The sequence below is a fragment of the Carassius gibelio genome, chromosome A2, assembly GCF_023724105.1.
Source record: "Carassius gibelio isolate Cgi1373 ecotype wild population from Czech Republic chromosome A2, carGib1.2-hapl.c, whole genome shotgun sequence".
In the NCBI taxonomy this organism is placed as follows: domain Eukaryota; kingdom Metazoa; phylum Chordata; class Actinopteri; order Cypriniformes; family Cyprinidae; genus Carassius; species Carassius gibelio.
The window spans coordinates 29,375,048-29,392,047 of NC_068372.1; the positions used below are offsets into that span (position 1 = coordinate 29,375,048).

At 30.5% G+C, this 17,000-nt stretch overlaps 1 protein-coding gene across 1 annotated transcript in view; it reads right to left on the reverse strand.

Annotated features, from left to right (window-relative positions):
* Positions 1–17,000, reverse strand: part of LOC127938001 (piezo-type mechanosensitive ion channel component 2-like) — a 52,315-nt gene that overhangs the window by 35,149 nt on the left and 166 nt on the right. Inside the window, exons 2-13 of the mRNA XM_052534359.1 lie at positions 14,690–14,732; positions 12,368–12,530; positions 11,548–11,809; positions 10,407–10,620; positions 7,016–7,184; positions 5,806–5,928; positions 5,395–5,430; positions 4,381–4,510; positions 3,466–3,629; positions 2,421–2,651; positions 1,230–1,344; positions 918–1,114 (exon numbers count right to left, since the gene is read on the reverse strand). Coding sequence (XP_052390319.1) covers positions 918–1,114; positions 1,230–1,344; positions 2,421–2,651; positions 3,466–3,629; positions 4,381–4,510; positions 5,395–5,430; positions 5,806–5,928; positions 7,016–7,184; positions 10,407–10,620; positions 11,548–11,809; positions 12,368–12,530; positions 14,690–14,732 — 1,847 coding nt within the window. The remainder of the gene's footprint in view (positions 1–917; positions 1,115–1,229; positions 1,345–2,420; positions 2,652–3,465; positions 3,630–4,380; positions 4,511–5,394; positions 5,431–5,805; positions 5,929–7,015; positions 7,185–10,406; positions 10,621–11,547; positions 11,810–12,367; positions 12,531–14,689; positions 14,733–17,000) is intronic.

Consider the following 17,000-nt stretch of genomic DNA (forward strand, 5'->3'; position numbering starts at 1 on the left):
ATTATTGTTGAAACAATATGCGATTTGCCATTATCGAGTATATCATACAAACCAAACATAACACACCAAGAGAGTGCATGCATTAACTATGATAAATATGTCCCCGTATGACTTTTATATATCTTTTATATTTATCATCTGATATTGTTCATATCACTCAAAGAGTGATGTTTTTCTCCAATTATCAGTACAATTGCAAATGTGATATTGGTTTTATGAAACTGTCCAATAAACAATAAGTTTATACTAACTGACTTACATTTTAGACTTTTTACATTTACATTTTCGTTTTATCAACGAAAATAGTTTCTCACAAAGCCACATCAGAACTGTTTTGCGTCTCTGAGCAACACATGACAATGTTTCATTACTGAATCAATCAGCTGTTTGAACGAATCAGTTGAATGAATGACTCAATATCTCACTCAGGCACTGATTTTGAGATTATAATTAAAACATATTTCCCTTTTTTTCCCCAAAAAATAATTTAAAATATCTGTATTGAAAGTTTTTTTAAACATCAAAACATTATTTATGCTGTTGTTACTGCAAGTTAAATGCATTCATGACCTGTCTGTGGAAATGTGGAAATGCATCTAGATGCCACTTCAGAACGGTTTAATATCATATTGAGAATTGTCTCATCCCTTATATATATATATATATATATATATATATAAACAAACAACACACACACACAACACACACACACACACACACACATTCATTTCTGGGCAAGTTACTGTATACATATAAAATTAAGCCTATTTTAGTTAAATATGTATTGTTCACCATTCTTTTCTTTCCCATATATATTCTATTTTTTGTAGTGTGACCTGTACTTGGTTCCACAGGCATATGGCCATAAGTCAAAATCCCAACAACCTGTCTGGCTTTATAGGGTTAGATAGCAGCACCTGGTAAAGAGCCACGCAGGACAGAAACATCATCATGTAGACGATCTTGTACATGACCATCTTTCCTTCGAAGCTGACGAAGAAGAACATTCCTCCGCAGATATAGATCCAGTATTTCACCAGCAGACCCATCACCAGTTTCCCAATCACATGCATCATGTCATTCTCGTCCCCCTCCTCTTCCTCTTTTTCTTCCTCTAAAACCCATATGGAAAGGTGTTTTTTATGCATTAAGACTGTGATGATTATAAGATTTAGTCTGTATGCTATAAATAGGAAACCATTTGTTTTAGATTTCAATGAACAACCCACTTTGTTCCTGCTCATCTACTTTGACGTCACAAAGCGATGCTTCCTCTTCGATCTTCTCTTGTCGTTCCATCAAAGTTTGTCGAAGCAGGAGCCAGAAACTCAGCTGACACAGAACCTACAGACACAATGACAGAAACAGCAACTGTAGCAACTCACTTTTGAGAACAGCAAGAATGGGTTGAAATGTATAAATAAATCACGGTATACTGACATTTTGTATCAAAAGTAAGTTTATTAAGTCATAGGGTTGCATTATAGTTGTGGTACTTTCCAGCTATTAATGCAAATAAATTAATATCTTAAAAAAAATCTTTAAATACTACATAGAAATGACATTTATTTTAAATCATACACTAGTTCATTCATAAATTTGGGGTCAGTGTGATTTTTAAAAGTTTTTGAAAGTCACTTTTGCTCACTAAGATTGCAAATATTTGTTCAAAAATACAGTAAAAGAAGAACATTTGTAAAACAGTGAAATTCCAAATGATTGTATTCTATATAAATATATTTAAATACTATATTAAAATGTAATTTATTCCTGTGATCAAAGCTAAATTTCAGCATCAGTCACATGATCCTTAAGAAATCATTCAAATAAGCTGATTCGCTGCTCAAGAAACATTTCTGATTATTATCAAACAATTGTACTGCTTCATATTTTTGTGGAAACCGTGATACACTACCATTAATATAAATAGTATATTTATAAAAAATAAAAATAAAAAGGAAAAAAATAAATCAATCATTTTAATCAGAAAAGCTAAAGAGAGTAAAGATGTGTATGAGAAGATACAAAAGAAGCTACAAAAGAAGCCCCCCCCCCCGATTTTTTTTTTTGTATAGGCAATAAAATTTTTGCAATTGACTACTAAGCACCAATTTAAAAAAAAAAATCAAATCACATTCCACATATTTCAGTCTTTGCTGTATTTTTGATAAAATAAATTCAGTTTTGTTCAGTTTTTTCAAAACATTAAAAAATTCTAAATTCCAAAATTTTAACAGGCATTCTATATATTTATTCATGACATAATTAATATATACCAGCTGCTAAAAATAAAACATGCATTATTTGTATTTGCTAAAAAATAAATCTGCTTATTAAATTGTATATACAGTATATATTACATACACTACTTACATACAAAATCTTTACACAAATCAGGGAGTTTATTGTGTAATTGTTACCTTGTTGCTCAGTTCACTGAAGGGCACCTCCATCTTCAGAAAGAAACCTGGCACTGGTCTCAAGGGCTCAAAACACCAGATATACTGAAAGACCAGCAGGAAGTTCCCATAGGCCACCATGAACGGGGAGGTCAGCATGGCATATTTCCTCCGGTCTCGCACCATCCACAGAGTACAGGACCACAGCAGAAAGACAAACGTTGGCCAGCTAATGTACGTTATACTCCACGCCTTACAAATGGAGACAGAGTGATGAGATGTCAAGGCTTGTATTTTCATGCTTTTCTACTCGAAATCAAATGTAGTACTTCAAAAGAAAAGTTAAAGGGATAGCTCACCCAAAAATTTAAACGTGCTGTTTTTTAGCTGAAACCATGGTCTTCGGTGATTCATGAAATACAAGTAAGCAGCTCCCAGTTTTTGAGAATTAAAAAACATATCAAGTAACACAAAATTGATACCCGTGGCTCCTGACAATTTATTGAGGTCTTATGAAGTGAAACGACTGGTCTGTGCAAGAAACTTATTATTAATTATTTACAACATTATGATCTCTAATTCACAGCCTCAGGCAAATGGAAATATGATTCTTCTCCATGAACTGGTTCTTTTAGACATTTCGCTTCTGGTTCAAAAAACTGATTCAACAGTTCATGTAGTGATGTAACATATATTATTATTACTAAAGCACCCAAAATGATGGATGTTTTACATGCCTAAGGTATATAAAGTTTGCATCAGGCTCTGAATTACAGGTAATAATGTTGTAAATAATAATCAGTCTCTTGCACAAACTGATATTTTCACTTCATAAGAACTCAATATATCAACAGAAGCCACAGGTATTAACTTGTTTGCCTTGATTTTTTTTTACTTATATTTTATGAATCACCAAGGACCACAATTTCACATAAAAATCATCTTTACTTTTCTACTCAGGAAAAAAGTCACCTACTGTACACCTTCCATGGCCTGCAATTAACAGCAGATGTTCATTTTTGGGTGAACTATCCCTTTAACCTCATTTAACCTTTGACCTTCTCACCATCATAGCAATAAGAGCACAGATGTAGCTCTGCTTCATGATAAACTTGAACACTTTTACGAGAGCGTCTGGCGGTCCGCCCTGCTCTTCCTCTTCCTCGTCTGTCTTCTCCTCTTCCTCCAGCTGTGAGTCGTTGAGCTCAGCTGTGTTTTCATCTGTCTTCTCTGTGCGGGACATTATAAATAATACAGTCATTTTTCCAAATGTCAGTGGAATGATCAAATAGTTAACTAGAAACTAGTCTCAGCCCCAGACAGTGGAGAGATTTTAATCAGTTGTGTTTATAAAGTACCATGTTACAGTGAGGAAGAACTAGTCACTGGATTTGCCCCAGTTTTTACCATATTGTTTTTTACAGAGCCTTAGTATCAAATAAACTAGATACTGAAGAGTAGAACACTATACTGTGGTACACTTTGTTTTTAAATTGGCTTTTAGTTTCTACTTTTTAAGATAAACATCTTCAGAATGAAAAGGCAAGTTTTTGTCTTTTTTATTAGTTTCATTTTTATTTTATTTTTGTTTGTTTTTTACGTACATTAAGTTAAACTAAATAGAAGTGACGCCTTAGCAACTAACTGAAATTAATAACGTTTTTACATATTTTTAAGTATTTTTCATATTTTAAGGTAACATTGTTTTGATTACTATCTGATATTTTAATTAGTGTTTTAATTACTATATAACATTATTACAATATATTTGTATAACTATAATAACCCTGGATATAATATATAGATTTAATTGTACTAGGCATTTCACAGTTAAACAATATCTATGGATATATATATATATATATATATATATATATATATATATATATATATATATATATATATATATATATATATATATATATATATATATATATATAAGCGCTATATAAATGAAGGATGTGTATTTATGGTATCTCACCGTCAAATTCAACAGACTGATCCACTTTATACTGAGGAGCTGAGTAAATATCCAGAGTGACCGGTCCGTTCTCAATGGGCACAGCAGACACATAGTCAAACGACGTCCCGTTAGAGTTAAGCAACATTACCTTCATAATAACAGGGGGAAAAATTACACAAGGAACAGGTCATGTAATATGAACAGAAAATTACTCAAATCTATCTAAAAGCAATTAATATACAGCATGCAAAATTAATTTTTTAAACTAAAATCATTTTTGCAGACAGTTTAAGAATATGAAATAAAATGTACAATTAATTTGAACAAATAAGTAGTGTTTTAATTCACAGTTAAAGTGTGTAAAAATATTTGCTTGTCCAAATCTCACAAAACCTACAAGAAAATGTCACAAAAAAAAAGAAAGAAGAAGAAAAAAATAATAATTACATTCAATAGAAATAATTTTTTGAATTGTGACATTTTCTTTAACCACATATTTTTGCTACAAATTCTCATTCACCTGGTTGTAAAATAAATAAATCCGAAATAAAAAATACAGTAAATTTTTATTACTGTTATTGATTAATATGTGATTAATATCAATCAAATGCTGCTGTAATTAACGATAACTTTTTTTTTTAAAGAAACTAATAATACTAATCAATTTTTATGGGATTAATGGGAAATAAAAAGTTATAACTGAAAATAAATAATTATATTATAATTTTAATAAATGGAAAAGAATTTCAAATCATAGATAAATTGCACAGTATTGCAGTTTATTATATATATTATATATATATATAATATAATGAGATTTACAAAAAAACTACTCATGAAAATTTTAAAAGGGTGGGAAGGCATCTTTTTCTTATCATTTTACAGTTTTGAAGATTCACCCGAAGAGATCAAGTTTCGCCACATCAAGAGCAGCATACACACAAACACAAGCTGCTAAAAAGCTTAAATCAATCACACTATATTTGTCTACAGTTAAAATCTGCAAACACAAAGTTACATAAGACTTCAAACCTCTGAGGTGCTGTACCCATCCAGAGTGGAAATGAGCTAAAGAGAAAGAGAGAGAGAGAAAGAAAGACAGCAGACGGGGCGAGGTGAATATACTGATGAACACCGGAGGATTGATAACATTAAACTGTTCTCTAACATCACATCAGTGCTGAGCAGAGCAAAGAACAGCCGCACTATTCACACACATTCACAGAAACCTTTCATATTGACGGGAGAGGCTGGACGCTAAAGTTTAAGACACAAATAGATAAAGTGTAATAAAATAAACACTTTCAAGTGTATTTTGAATGCTTTTGTTTCACTAGTCTATGACTTCATTACATGCATGTTAAATTCAGACTTATATTGTGGCTTTGAGGATAAAGTACTGCATTGTGAGACATTTTTTTTAAATGCTCTTTGTTCCCTCACATTTGTTTCCTCAGTCGTCTGATGCGCTTTCCACCAGAGCAGCCTCTTCCTGATCGACGTGTAAATGAAACGGTTTCCAGCAGACTCATTTTCCTCGTTTATCTCCTCTTCCTCACTCTTCTGCTGGAGGAAAATCAATAAACACAGACACATATTCAGTGAGTGTGAACGAAGTTAAAACATGCATTGTGGAGCAGCTTAGGAAGGAAAACTCTCAATATCTGAAGGCGTGTGAATCAATAATCTCATGCATGTGAGGTTTTAAAGCTCTATAAAGCTTTATAAAGCATGTGGACAGATGGAGAAAATGTGACAGAGATCAAACCAACATTGTACATGTTATCTACCTATCATATACATCTTCATATCAGTGTTACTTTAGTATCATTGATATACTCTTATATGCATGATTCTTTTGTTAATATTTTTCACAATAATTTTAGTATACGTTTTTTAAATATTCTTGTGTTACTGTCATTTTTAATAGTTTTTTTATTAATTTTATTTTATAAAGGTTTACATTTTTTATATTAAATTTTATATATATATATTATATAAGGTTAACATTTATTTTATTTAAAAAAGTAACAAAAATCATTTAAGTTTTAGTTTTATAATAGTAACACTTTTTAATATAAGCAAATCATATTATACACAGTCTAATGACTAATATTTATTAAGGAATATTAACATTTATTTATTAAGAAATGTTGCATATTTCTTTATTTTAACCAAAAATTTTACTTGCTTTAACATTTTTTTAAACTAAATGTTAATTGGTCAATAAATCATTATATATATTTGTCCCTCCGTCCTCAATATGTTTGCCTTTTGTAAAATCCCCAAATTAATTTCTTTGTATTAAAGTGTATTAAATGCATTAAATTGAGACAAGCTTGACATCAATAATAAAAGTAAAACAATGTTTTTTGTGTAAAATACAATACAATACTTGTTTTTAAAGTACATTTATATGTAAACCATTTTTATCCATTCATCAAATCTAGTGAAGTTAATGCTTAAAACAAGATTTTTATGTTTATTTTCCAATGGAATTAATGTCAAATATATTGTTTAATTGATATTTGGATATTTTTAACTGGAAAATCTCATTAAAATATTTTTTTTTTGCCAGTGTGCATATTCAAATACTTAAAATACACTATAAAATATTAGTACTTTTTTTCACTTCAAGTGGCATTAGGCTCACCGTGATCATGGGATCTTGCAGCCACAGACGGACCAAGGTGGCCAGTGTGTAGTACAGAACCAAGAGCATGATGGGATTGAGGAAATGGTGCCAGTTCAGGCCACTGTTGACAGTGAGTTTCCAGGTCGAGGAACAGTCGGTTCGAATGATGGAGGAGATGCCAAACAAACTGTGGAGGAAGAAAGTAAACCGGGTCATTTTGCTTTGATGATATCATTTTTATTCTGCTCTCTACTGTTGCTGTGACAGAAATGATCACATGACCACAACCCATGTGAAGGGGAAAACAGGAAGTGATGTGGAAAGTGCTGGCTGTCAACACAGTCATGCAGATCAATGGAAAATAAATAAATCTAAACGTCCTTAAATCAAGATTCATTTCAATAGATAAATACATTTAAATAAATAACATTTATTTGGGATGCAAAATGACTTTGTTGTTGTATGCCTTGTTTTCTGGAAAATTTTTGTTCAAAACAAGAAAAATGTCTGCAAATAGGGTCAGACAAATTCAGTTAATTTAAAGAAAAAACAAGATTATTTTTTCTTTGCCCTTGTTTTTTCTTACTCACTTAATTTTGATGATTTTTTCTGAAAACAAGTCTTAATATCTTGTGTAATTTCGCTCTTGATTGAAGAATGTAGATATTTGTTGTGGAAAATAAGACAATATACTGAGGAAGAACATCACTTTTTGAGTTTAATGAGTTTATCTGACCATAATGCACTTCTAACTTGAGTTTCAGTCATTTTAATTAACCTTGAGATCATAACTATAAACACAATGACAGGCAAACCTTAAAAACGGCTTTAACCAGTGAATTCATCACTCAAGAGTAACACACCAGGAACACACCAGATGTTCTTTCTTCAGTAAATAATGATTGATTTGTGGTTGAACATTCCTCGTATTCATAAAACCATCTTTCCTATTGATCTGATTATTTCACATTTAAAAAAAAAAAGGGGTAGAAAATTAAAATCACTTTTTCAGTTTACGACAGCAAGTAACAATTAATAAAACATAGAATTTTGAAATGGCAAGAATGAAATGTTTTGTCCTTGTAAAACAAACTCCAATAATCTCCGGTGATTTTTCATAGTTGTAAATAAAACTGTACTTTAAGGCTGATCCCAATGCAAAACTGCTCTAAAAGGGAGTGTAATTATATATCATGGCCCAATTAGAAAGCATACAGCATTTATTTGTCATGGTGAAGGCAATGCCAGAATGCAATGCAGCAAGTACAAAATATAGAATTTTTAAGCTATTTTACTGACAGCCTTTTCCACTGTTGCAAATCTTCTTAAAATATTTAGAATTTTTACATTACTTTTTTTTTTTTTTGCATTGTGACAATATTTCCATTATATATTTATTATATTTAATGATATTTTATTCAAATTAGAAAGTACTATTTTTATTACAGCATAATGTTTTTTTTATTATTATTATGATGATAAGGACTATTTAGGGGTGTGCTCAATTTTCATAACCTTAATGTAATAATGCTAATAAATCTAATACGAGATAGACATTTCTTCACAGAAATATTATCCAAATATATATGAAATATAAAATTAGTTCTTTATGATGAAATTTTTTTTTTTTTTTTTTTTTTTTAAGTTTGTGGGCAGGTTTTTTTTTTTTTTTTTTTTTAAAGAAATGCCTTTATGCAGCAATATTTCTCATGCTTGTTATGCTATGGTGATGTAAGTACAATAATATGCTATTACCTTAATGCATAATTAACACTTAAAACTGTCTTGTTAATCACATCATAAAAATGATGGATCTAATGTAAAACAATGAATGAGTCATTTCTTTGGCATACAGTATACTGTACATACACAGCATTCGGCTGAAATGCATTAATGATGCTATATTTATTATGCTTTACTTGTTCTGCGTGTAACTCTGTGGTTCGTCTGCAGCTCTTTTGTGGACTGCCCTTTGTCAGAACAAACAAGAACAGATGGGACACGGAAACTTTTATCTGTACACCGCCTGAACACTATGTGTCTATCAGAGGCCAGACACAGGAAATAGGGCCATGTTTCGCTGCAGGGCATGATGGGTATTCTCATTCTCATTCATTATTTACAGCACACGGCAGGTGCAGATTAATATCCATATGATGACATTAAACATATGACATATTTTATGAGTATTACTGGCACTGTCGTACAAACTTGCATTCAGAGTCCACTAAATTATAGAGCAGATTATTTGCATAAAGCTTTCTATATTTATACTGTGTGTGTGTGTGTGTGTGTGTGTGTGTGTGTGTGTGTGTGTGTGTGCTCTTGTTTTTGTGTCATATCAGGACACAACTCTATTTATTTATTTTCTAACTATTTAGTCATCTTATTTTGACCTATATCCAATACCATTACCAGTATATTTCCCTTTTCTCTCTCTTGTGATTATAAACAAGTTTTTTTTTAATTGCTTTATTTTTAACAAAAACCTACTTTTTATAATTAAATAAACAATAATGAAGTTATTTTATAATTTGAGAATAACTATAAATTGGTCATTGCTTTTTTTCAGACAGATGCAGTAATAACCTTAACATTTTATTTAAAGATTTAGATGGTCTAAAGCAAAAGAGTTGTAAAAATTCTGAAAAGAAAGGAAATATTTAGGTATTGGCATCAGATATTTGCCAAAATAAGATGAAAAATGTAGTGATGCATGATATTGAATTTTTGGAGATATCCGATATTTTTCATCTTATTTTGGCCAATATTGATACTGATATATATAATATCTTTCTCTCTCCTGTGATTATAAACAAGTAATTTTTTTCTATTTTGCTTCGTTTTTAACAAAAACCTACTTGTTATTTTATCATTTGAAAATAATAATAAAAAACAATTCAGACAGAGGATAACCTTTAAATGGTTTAATTGTTTCAAGTAAAATAGGCTAATTGTAAAAATTCTAAGTGAATCAAGTACACAAGAATAAATATATTACACAAGAATAAAAAAATCAGTAAAATGAATTAATTTACGTGTCATGTTTGTGATTTTTATGACTTTTTAATCAAAATACTAAATAAATAAAACACCTTACCAGACGGCATTAGGACCCGGGGGAAGCTGTTGTTGTTGTGCTGCATGCACTAGTAAATGTTTACTCTATCGTGCACCAGATGCATATTCTGTATTTATACATTCTATGTACATTCCCAGATTAAATGAAGTGATCCAAAACAGTGAATCTTGTTTTTGTTTTTTGTTTAACCAAGTCTGTATTTTTCTGTTGCCCTTTGGATGTAGTAACATCTACACCATGTTTGCACTTTCTTCTGTCACTGGCCATAATTCTAACCGTTCACCTTTTTAATTCAGGTTGCTGTTATAGATATTGCTGGTGTCTGACCTGCTGTAGCTGTCGTTGAGGCTGATGGTTTCCTGCAGGAACTGGAACTGGTTGGAATAAAGTATGATGAGATGCCCAGCACTGAAGATGGCCATGAGGACACACAGACAGCTGAAGAAGAGCTTGTCGAAGCTCTTGCAGAGCGACCACCACGTGCACAGCCCCAAAAACACAAAGAAGTAGACGGCTGAGCTCAGAGAGGGAAGCGTGACACCTGGAGACCAGAGCATTGACCGGTTACACCTTTAATTGATCATGCTTTTTTTTTATATATATTTAGAATTTGTACATTCATATTTATTTGCATTGAGACATTATTTTCATAATTTATTTTTATATTTCATTATAAATGATTTAATTTATAAAGGACTTTTTTTGTACATTCTTTAAGGATGATATACAGTTTTCACGGTATAAACAATAAATATTTAGGTAGAGTGTGTGATTATTAATACAAAAAATACAATGCAAGATATTTTTAACGTTACAAAAAAATCGTAATTTTTTTCATGTAATAGAATTTTTATATTTGCTTTTAATTTTTGGGATTAAATATGAGCTGTACGTTTATTCACAGAAATATATGTCAATTTTCATGAAATATATTATATAAATTGAATGCAAAATGATCTCAGTTGCTTTTGCATTACCGTTCTAAAGTTTAGGCTCTGTAAGTGACAGCAGAAACATTTATAAAGTAAAAAAATAAAAATAAATCATGGTTTCCACAAAATATTCAGCAGTACAACTGTATTCAACATTGATAATAATCAGACATTTTTCTTGAGCAGCAAATCAGTATATTTTCATGATTTCTGAAGATCATGTGACACTGAAGACTGGAGGAATGATGCTGAAAATACAGCGGAGCATCACAGAAATAAATTATATTTTATAATATATTACAACGAAAAACAGTTATTTTAAATTGTAATGATATTTCACAGTATTACAGTTTTACTGGATTTTTTATCAAATAAATGCAGCTGAGATGGTTCATGGTTAAAGATGCAAATGATAGATTATGATGATGGTTATGGTTCTATATATAAATATAGAGTCTATCAAAATCATTCAAACCTTACCGACCCCAATCATTTGAATGCTTGTCTATTTAAAACCAAGTATCCCGTGTCCGCACCTGTTAATCCCAGGAGAATGGTAACCACCACTTGTCCAGCAGTAGTGATGAGGTTACCGATGCTCTCTTTGAGTTTGGCTGCCACTCCTGCTACTCTGCGCAGGATCTTCATCTTTATGCTCTCCTCTTCCTCCTCCTCCTCTTCCTCATCCAGACCTTCTGCCTCCCCGTGCTCTTTCTCTGCTTCATCTTCTGCATCAAAGTCCTCATCAAAGATCATCTCTTCATCGTCACCGTCTTCCATCTTCTCGTCATTCTCCTCCTGTGTTTGATCACAGAACATTAGAATCATGCACATTCACTGTACCACATGACCTAAAACACTTGACCAAATGTGCAGAGTACAATGGAAAAAAAACAGTTGACAGTACAAAAACAGAAAAAAAAAATGCATTATATTTTTTGAAATGTTAATGAGCAAATAATATTGGCTAAAATAAACAAATGTTTTGTTTTCCATGTTTCGTGTTTTTGTGTCTTTACTGACGTAGAAACCACATGACATCTGTGTCGTGGACAAATGCAGAAGTAGCTTCGCAACAAACTTCAAACTTGTTATTGTTTTGGTAGTGCGCCCTCTAGTGGCAGGTCCTACAACCTGTACCTTTAATGTAGACATATAGATTTATTTGGTGATAATAAAGGGCTGACTGTACATTATACTGTCTACTTATGAAATATAAAACACTGATTTGAGTTTAAATTATTTTATGGTGTGAGAAGAATGAAAGCATGGACTGATATGAGAGATATGTCACTATAGCGGAGTAAGAAAACAAGCAGGTGTGTGTTTGAGTAATTCATCAGGCAATGCAGGAACCCTGACCTCCGCCTCAAAGTCATAGTTGTCCCGGGCCATTTCTTCACTGGAACGCTTTTGAACCAGCTTTCTGCACAGCAGCCACACGGACAGACTCGCCATGAACATCCCAATATCCGGAAGGAAAACTCGGATACCATTGCCTGCATCTGCACCAATAACACTACGAACACAGACAGCACATCAACACACACCATGATTCATGCATCTTTCTTTAACATGTGTTTTGAAAAGCTTTGCAGACGTCCAGTATTCACATGAACCTGTTACAGGGGATCGTGACTATAACAAAGAAAACTAGCATCGCCAGAATTCCCATTAAACCGCACGCCATCTGTGAGGGTGGAAAACATTTTCCAGTTTGAGCTTTGCACACATCTGTTGTGTGCCGTTTATATGCTTCCACACCCAGGTCAGTAAAATCAGACTTGCACCATATTAAAAAAGTATAAATATTTCTCATAAAACACATTTCACACAAGAGTGAAATGAAGTCTTGAAGTGCTTAGTTGGAGTCGGGAGGATTTAGTCAAAACAGGTCTGAATGAAGGTGTTTTGTTGATCATTGAGACAATGAAAAGCAGTTATTCATGCTATTATGAAAGGAAACATATGGTGAACACAATAACTGGACATGTATGGATGACTTATGTGCTTATACAAGATATAATGTGCCCTCCGGTCAGACTATATGTACCACAAGATGAGGAAAGTGAAGTTAGCATGACTCTATGTTTGAGTAAACAGCTGATTTTACTGTATCTGAACAAAACTTAACAATAAATCAATAATAAAAAATAAAAAAGTCACTATTGGGTTTTAAGTATTTGGTTTACAGCAAATGAAAAGGACTTCCTTTTTCTTTGCCCCAAAAGCGTTTACTCTATTTAAATGCAGATTGTAAACAAAACTAAACCTTGAGGCATTACTGACTCTTTTGCTATAATGTCTGCCTTAATTTCCGCATCGGTGCATCAGGATTTAAAAATAAAATAAAATAAAATAAAATAAAATAAAATTTAATTTAATTTAATTTAATTTAATTTAATTAAAAATTATATATATTTATATATATAAATTATATATAAATTATATATATATATATATATATATATATATATATATATATATATATATATATATATATATATTTTTTTTTTTTTTTTTTTTTTAATTTTTTTTTTTATATAATTCTAACTGTGAAAATATCATAAAACACAACAGCTTTAAGAGCTTTTTTGCATCATATTAATTTCCATTTTGATGCAACTGTCTTCAGGACCTCTCCTCCGCTAAATTACGTTCCCTATTTCAGCTCTGAACAATGACTTTCAGACGAAGCGTAATGTTATCTGTCTCTGTTTGCTGAAGTACTTCAAACCGAAAACACATCCCTCTTATGTGTCCAAGATATTACACACTTCTAAGTGACTCCAAACATCAGGAAAACCATTACCTTACAGTACTAGAAAACAATACTAGACAATGCAATACTGTACTACTATTCCAAAGGTTAATATCACTAAATGGTTATATATTTTTTCGAATATTACTTTGACTGATACTGTAAGAGTTATCATTACTTGAAATAATGATAATAATAATAATAAATGAAAATGCTATTTTGTATTATTTCTATACTACTACTACTACTAATAATAATAATAACATTAAATAACAATTATATATAATATATTAATGGTATTTATTATTATTATACTATTCTGAAGATCATGTGACACTGAAGACTGGAGGAATGATGCTGGAAATACAGCTGCGGATCACAGGAGTAAATGTCATTTTACAATATATTCAAAAAGAAAACGGTTATTTCAGATTGTAAAAATCTGTCTTGCAGAGCAGAGAGAGTTTTATTATTATACATAAACATTAAAAATCTTACTGACTACACTTTTGAACAGAAAAAAAATGGTGCATATATGACTGTCATTATTGCATAATGTAGATTCACGTTCTTTTTAAAACAGCATTTAGTGTATAGTATATCCTGCACAGTATTTAACCGCTCTCAAAGTTCTGGAAGCAACAATTCTTTTTCTTTTCCTCCTCAAAACTCTCTATAAAGACTCAATCAATATTCAGGGATGTTTTTGCGGTGCTTGCTGCAGGTTGTTAGAGTCTTGCTGTTAAGAAGCAGTTGTAAAAAAGATTTCATGCAGTAAAAACATTTCCAATTAAACACCTTTCATATTCACAATAGCGATATGTGAGAGTTTGATAAACAGGCATGAAATGAAACCTTCATAAAATGTTTGTAAGGCAGGTTATAGGCTTGTGATTAAAATAAGCGCTTGGACTCACCTCTCGAAACCAATCTGTCGTATTGACTTCTCCCACGCTGAACCTGGTAAATAGAAAAGATAAAGCTTTACTACCAATTGTAAAGGATTTTCCAGCACGCTGACTTTAAAAGCACAGGGTGATTCTCTGATAACTACTTGCACCGTGGGCTTTCATGAAACAATGACGAGAGCCAAGGTGCTTTGTTTTGTCAGACTGTAGGGTCACTGTGGGTCACTTCTGAGCTCTTTGAGGAAGACTGAATTAATGTATCTAGAGATGATTCATGTGATGAGATGACACGTACTCTTTAAAAAGAGCGGGCTGTTCTATTTACAGAGAAGCACTGTTCTTCCTTCACTTGCCCTTTGCTCTTTTTAATTTCATAAAAATATTAAAATAAAATAAAAATTTGACCTAATTAAAAATATAAAATATGAAACTAAATAATTAAAAAAATTAAATAATAAAAAAATAATACATAAAAATAACTGGTACCAATGTAGTAATTTTTTATATACTTAATAAATTGTATTAATGTTAGTGTGTTATATCTGTGTTTAAAGAAAAATACTGATATTAAATTTTGTATTTTTTTTTATAACCAAACAGTATTGATGGATAAAAGTGCAGACCCAATATACAAGAAGAGTTTCCTATTTAAATTGAAAAAAAAAAAATAAATAAGCTGTGATATTATGTGTTTATCTAATATCAACCATGTTTTAAATTCAATCCATTTAAAACAAAATAACAATAAAATAATTAATCAAAGATAATTTTAATTTTAATGAATAAAAAACATAAAAAATAATTAAAATGGCAACAATATAAATAAATAAAAAAAGAATACATAAAATGTTACTGATACCGATATATAGAAATAATTAATACATTTTTTAACATTAGTGCTATATCTATATTTTATCTGTATTTTAAAAAAAAAAAACACTTTTCTATGTTCAAATAACCTCTTTTCTCTTTAATTTTATTAAGCTGATTTCTAAGATGATAATCTAATGTTGATGACAGGGAGAATGTGAGGATGCAAATATTATATATAAATAAAGGAAATATATAAAGGAAAACACCACACATCACTCATTGCCCCAAGACAAAAGGATTCATTTCATCCCTTGATGGATAGTGCTCCTAAGTATTCATTAGATACAAGTTAAAACAGCATGGGTAGAGATGCTAGTTAGACACATTTAAGTTCAACTAAATGTGATATTGTGATTAAAAAAAAATCTAATATGATCGATTTTAATATTTTAACAAGTATATGAAAGATATATGATGCACTTGAACTGAGTTTAAAAGTCACACCAGGAAAGAACTGAAAGAAAAGGGTCTAAGTAAACCAAACTGTCTAATAATCAGCTCAGAAAAGGGTTATAAAAGTAAGTTGAATGCTTTTGTCATTCCCAGATTTGAAGCATTAGAAACAGTAAATATTCTCCGGTCTCTGAGGGATGTGAGTAATGTTTCCATTGCTCAGACGAGAACAACTGGAGGACGAAGACGAATCTAAGTGGCACATTTCCCATAAGCCTCCCGCATGGTTATTTAAAGTTAAAGAAGACTAAAAAATACTGCTGTTCTCGTGTAAGATGAGAAACCCTGCTCATATGATAAGGTGTCATTAAAAAAATAATAAAGAAAAAAAAGAAAGAAAATAAATTAAATAAAAAAGGCAGGATATAGAAATAATAATAAGTAAAAAAAAAAAAAACTGTAATAATAATAACGCCTCTTTAAACACTTATTGCCTCTGGTCTCTATGTGCCAGAAAGATTTAGGATCATATGCTGTAAGAGTGAATTTCACAAAGAATGTCTGTCACATTTCAATCAAAAATAAAATAAAATATTATAACAAAAACGATTGAATAAAAAATAAAAATATAAAATTAGATTAAGATTATAGTAAAATAAAAATGTAATGTAAATGTAAAAAATACAATATATAAAATAGATTTATAAAATTGTATTAAATTAAATAATAAAAATAAAAAATGTAATAACAAAATAAATATTTCTAAAACAAAAAAGATAAAATAGAAATATTAAATATAAAATTAGATTAAAATATAATAAAAAAAATACATTTAAAAATAAAATAAAATAAAATAAAATAAAATAAAATAAAATAAAATTAAATTAAATTAAATTAAATTAAATTAAATTAAATTAAATTAAATTAAATTAAATTAAATTAAATTAAATTAAATTAAATTAAATTAAATTAAGCACAACTTTGGCCTGCTTGTAGTTTCATAATTCTGCATGCAAAACTTTCCAGTCACCAACATATGATAAGGCGTGTGCAT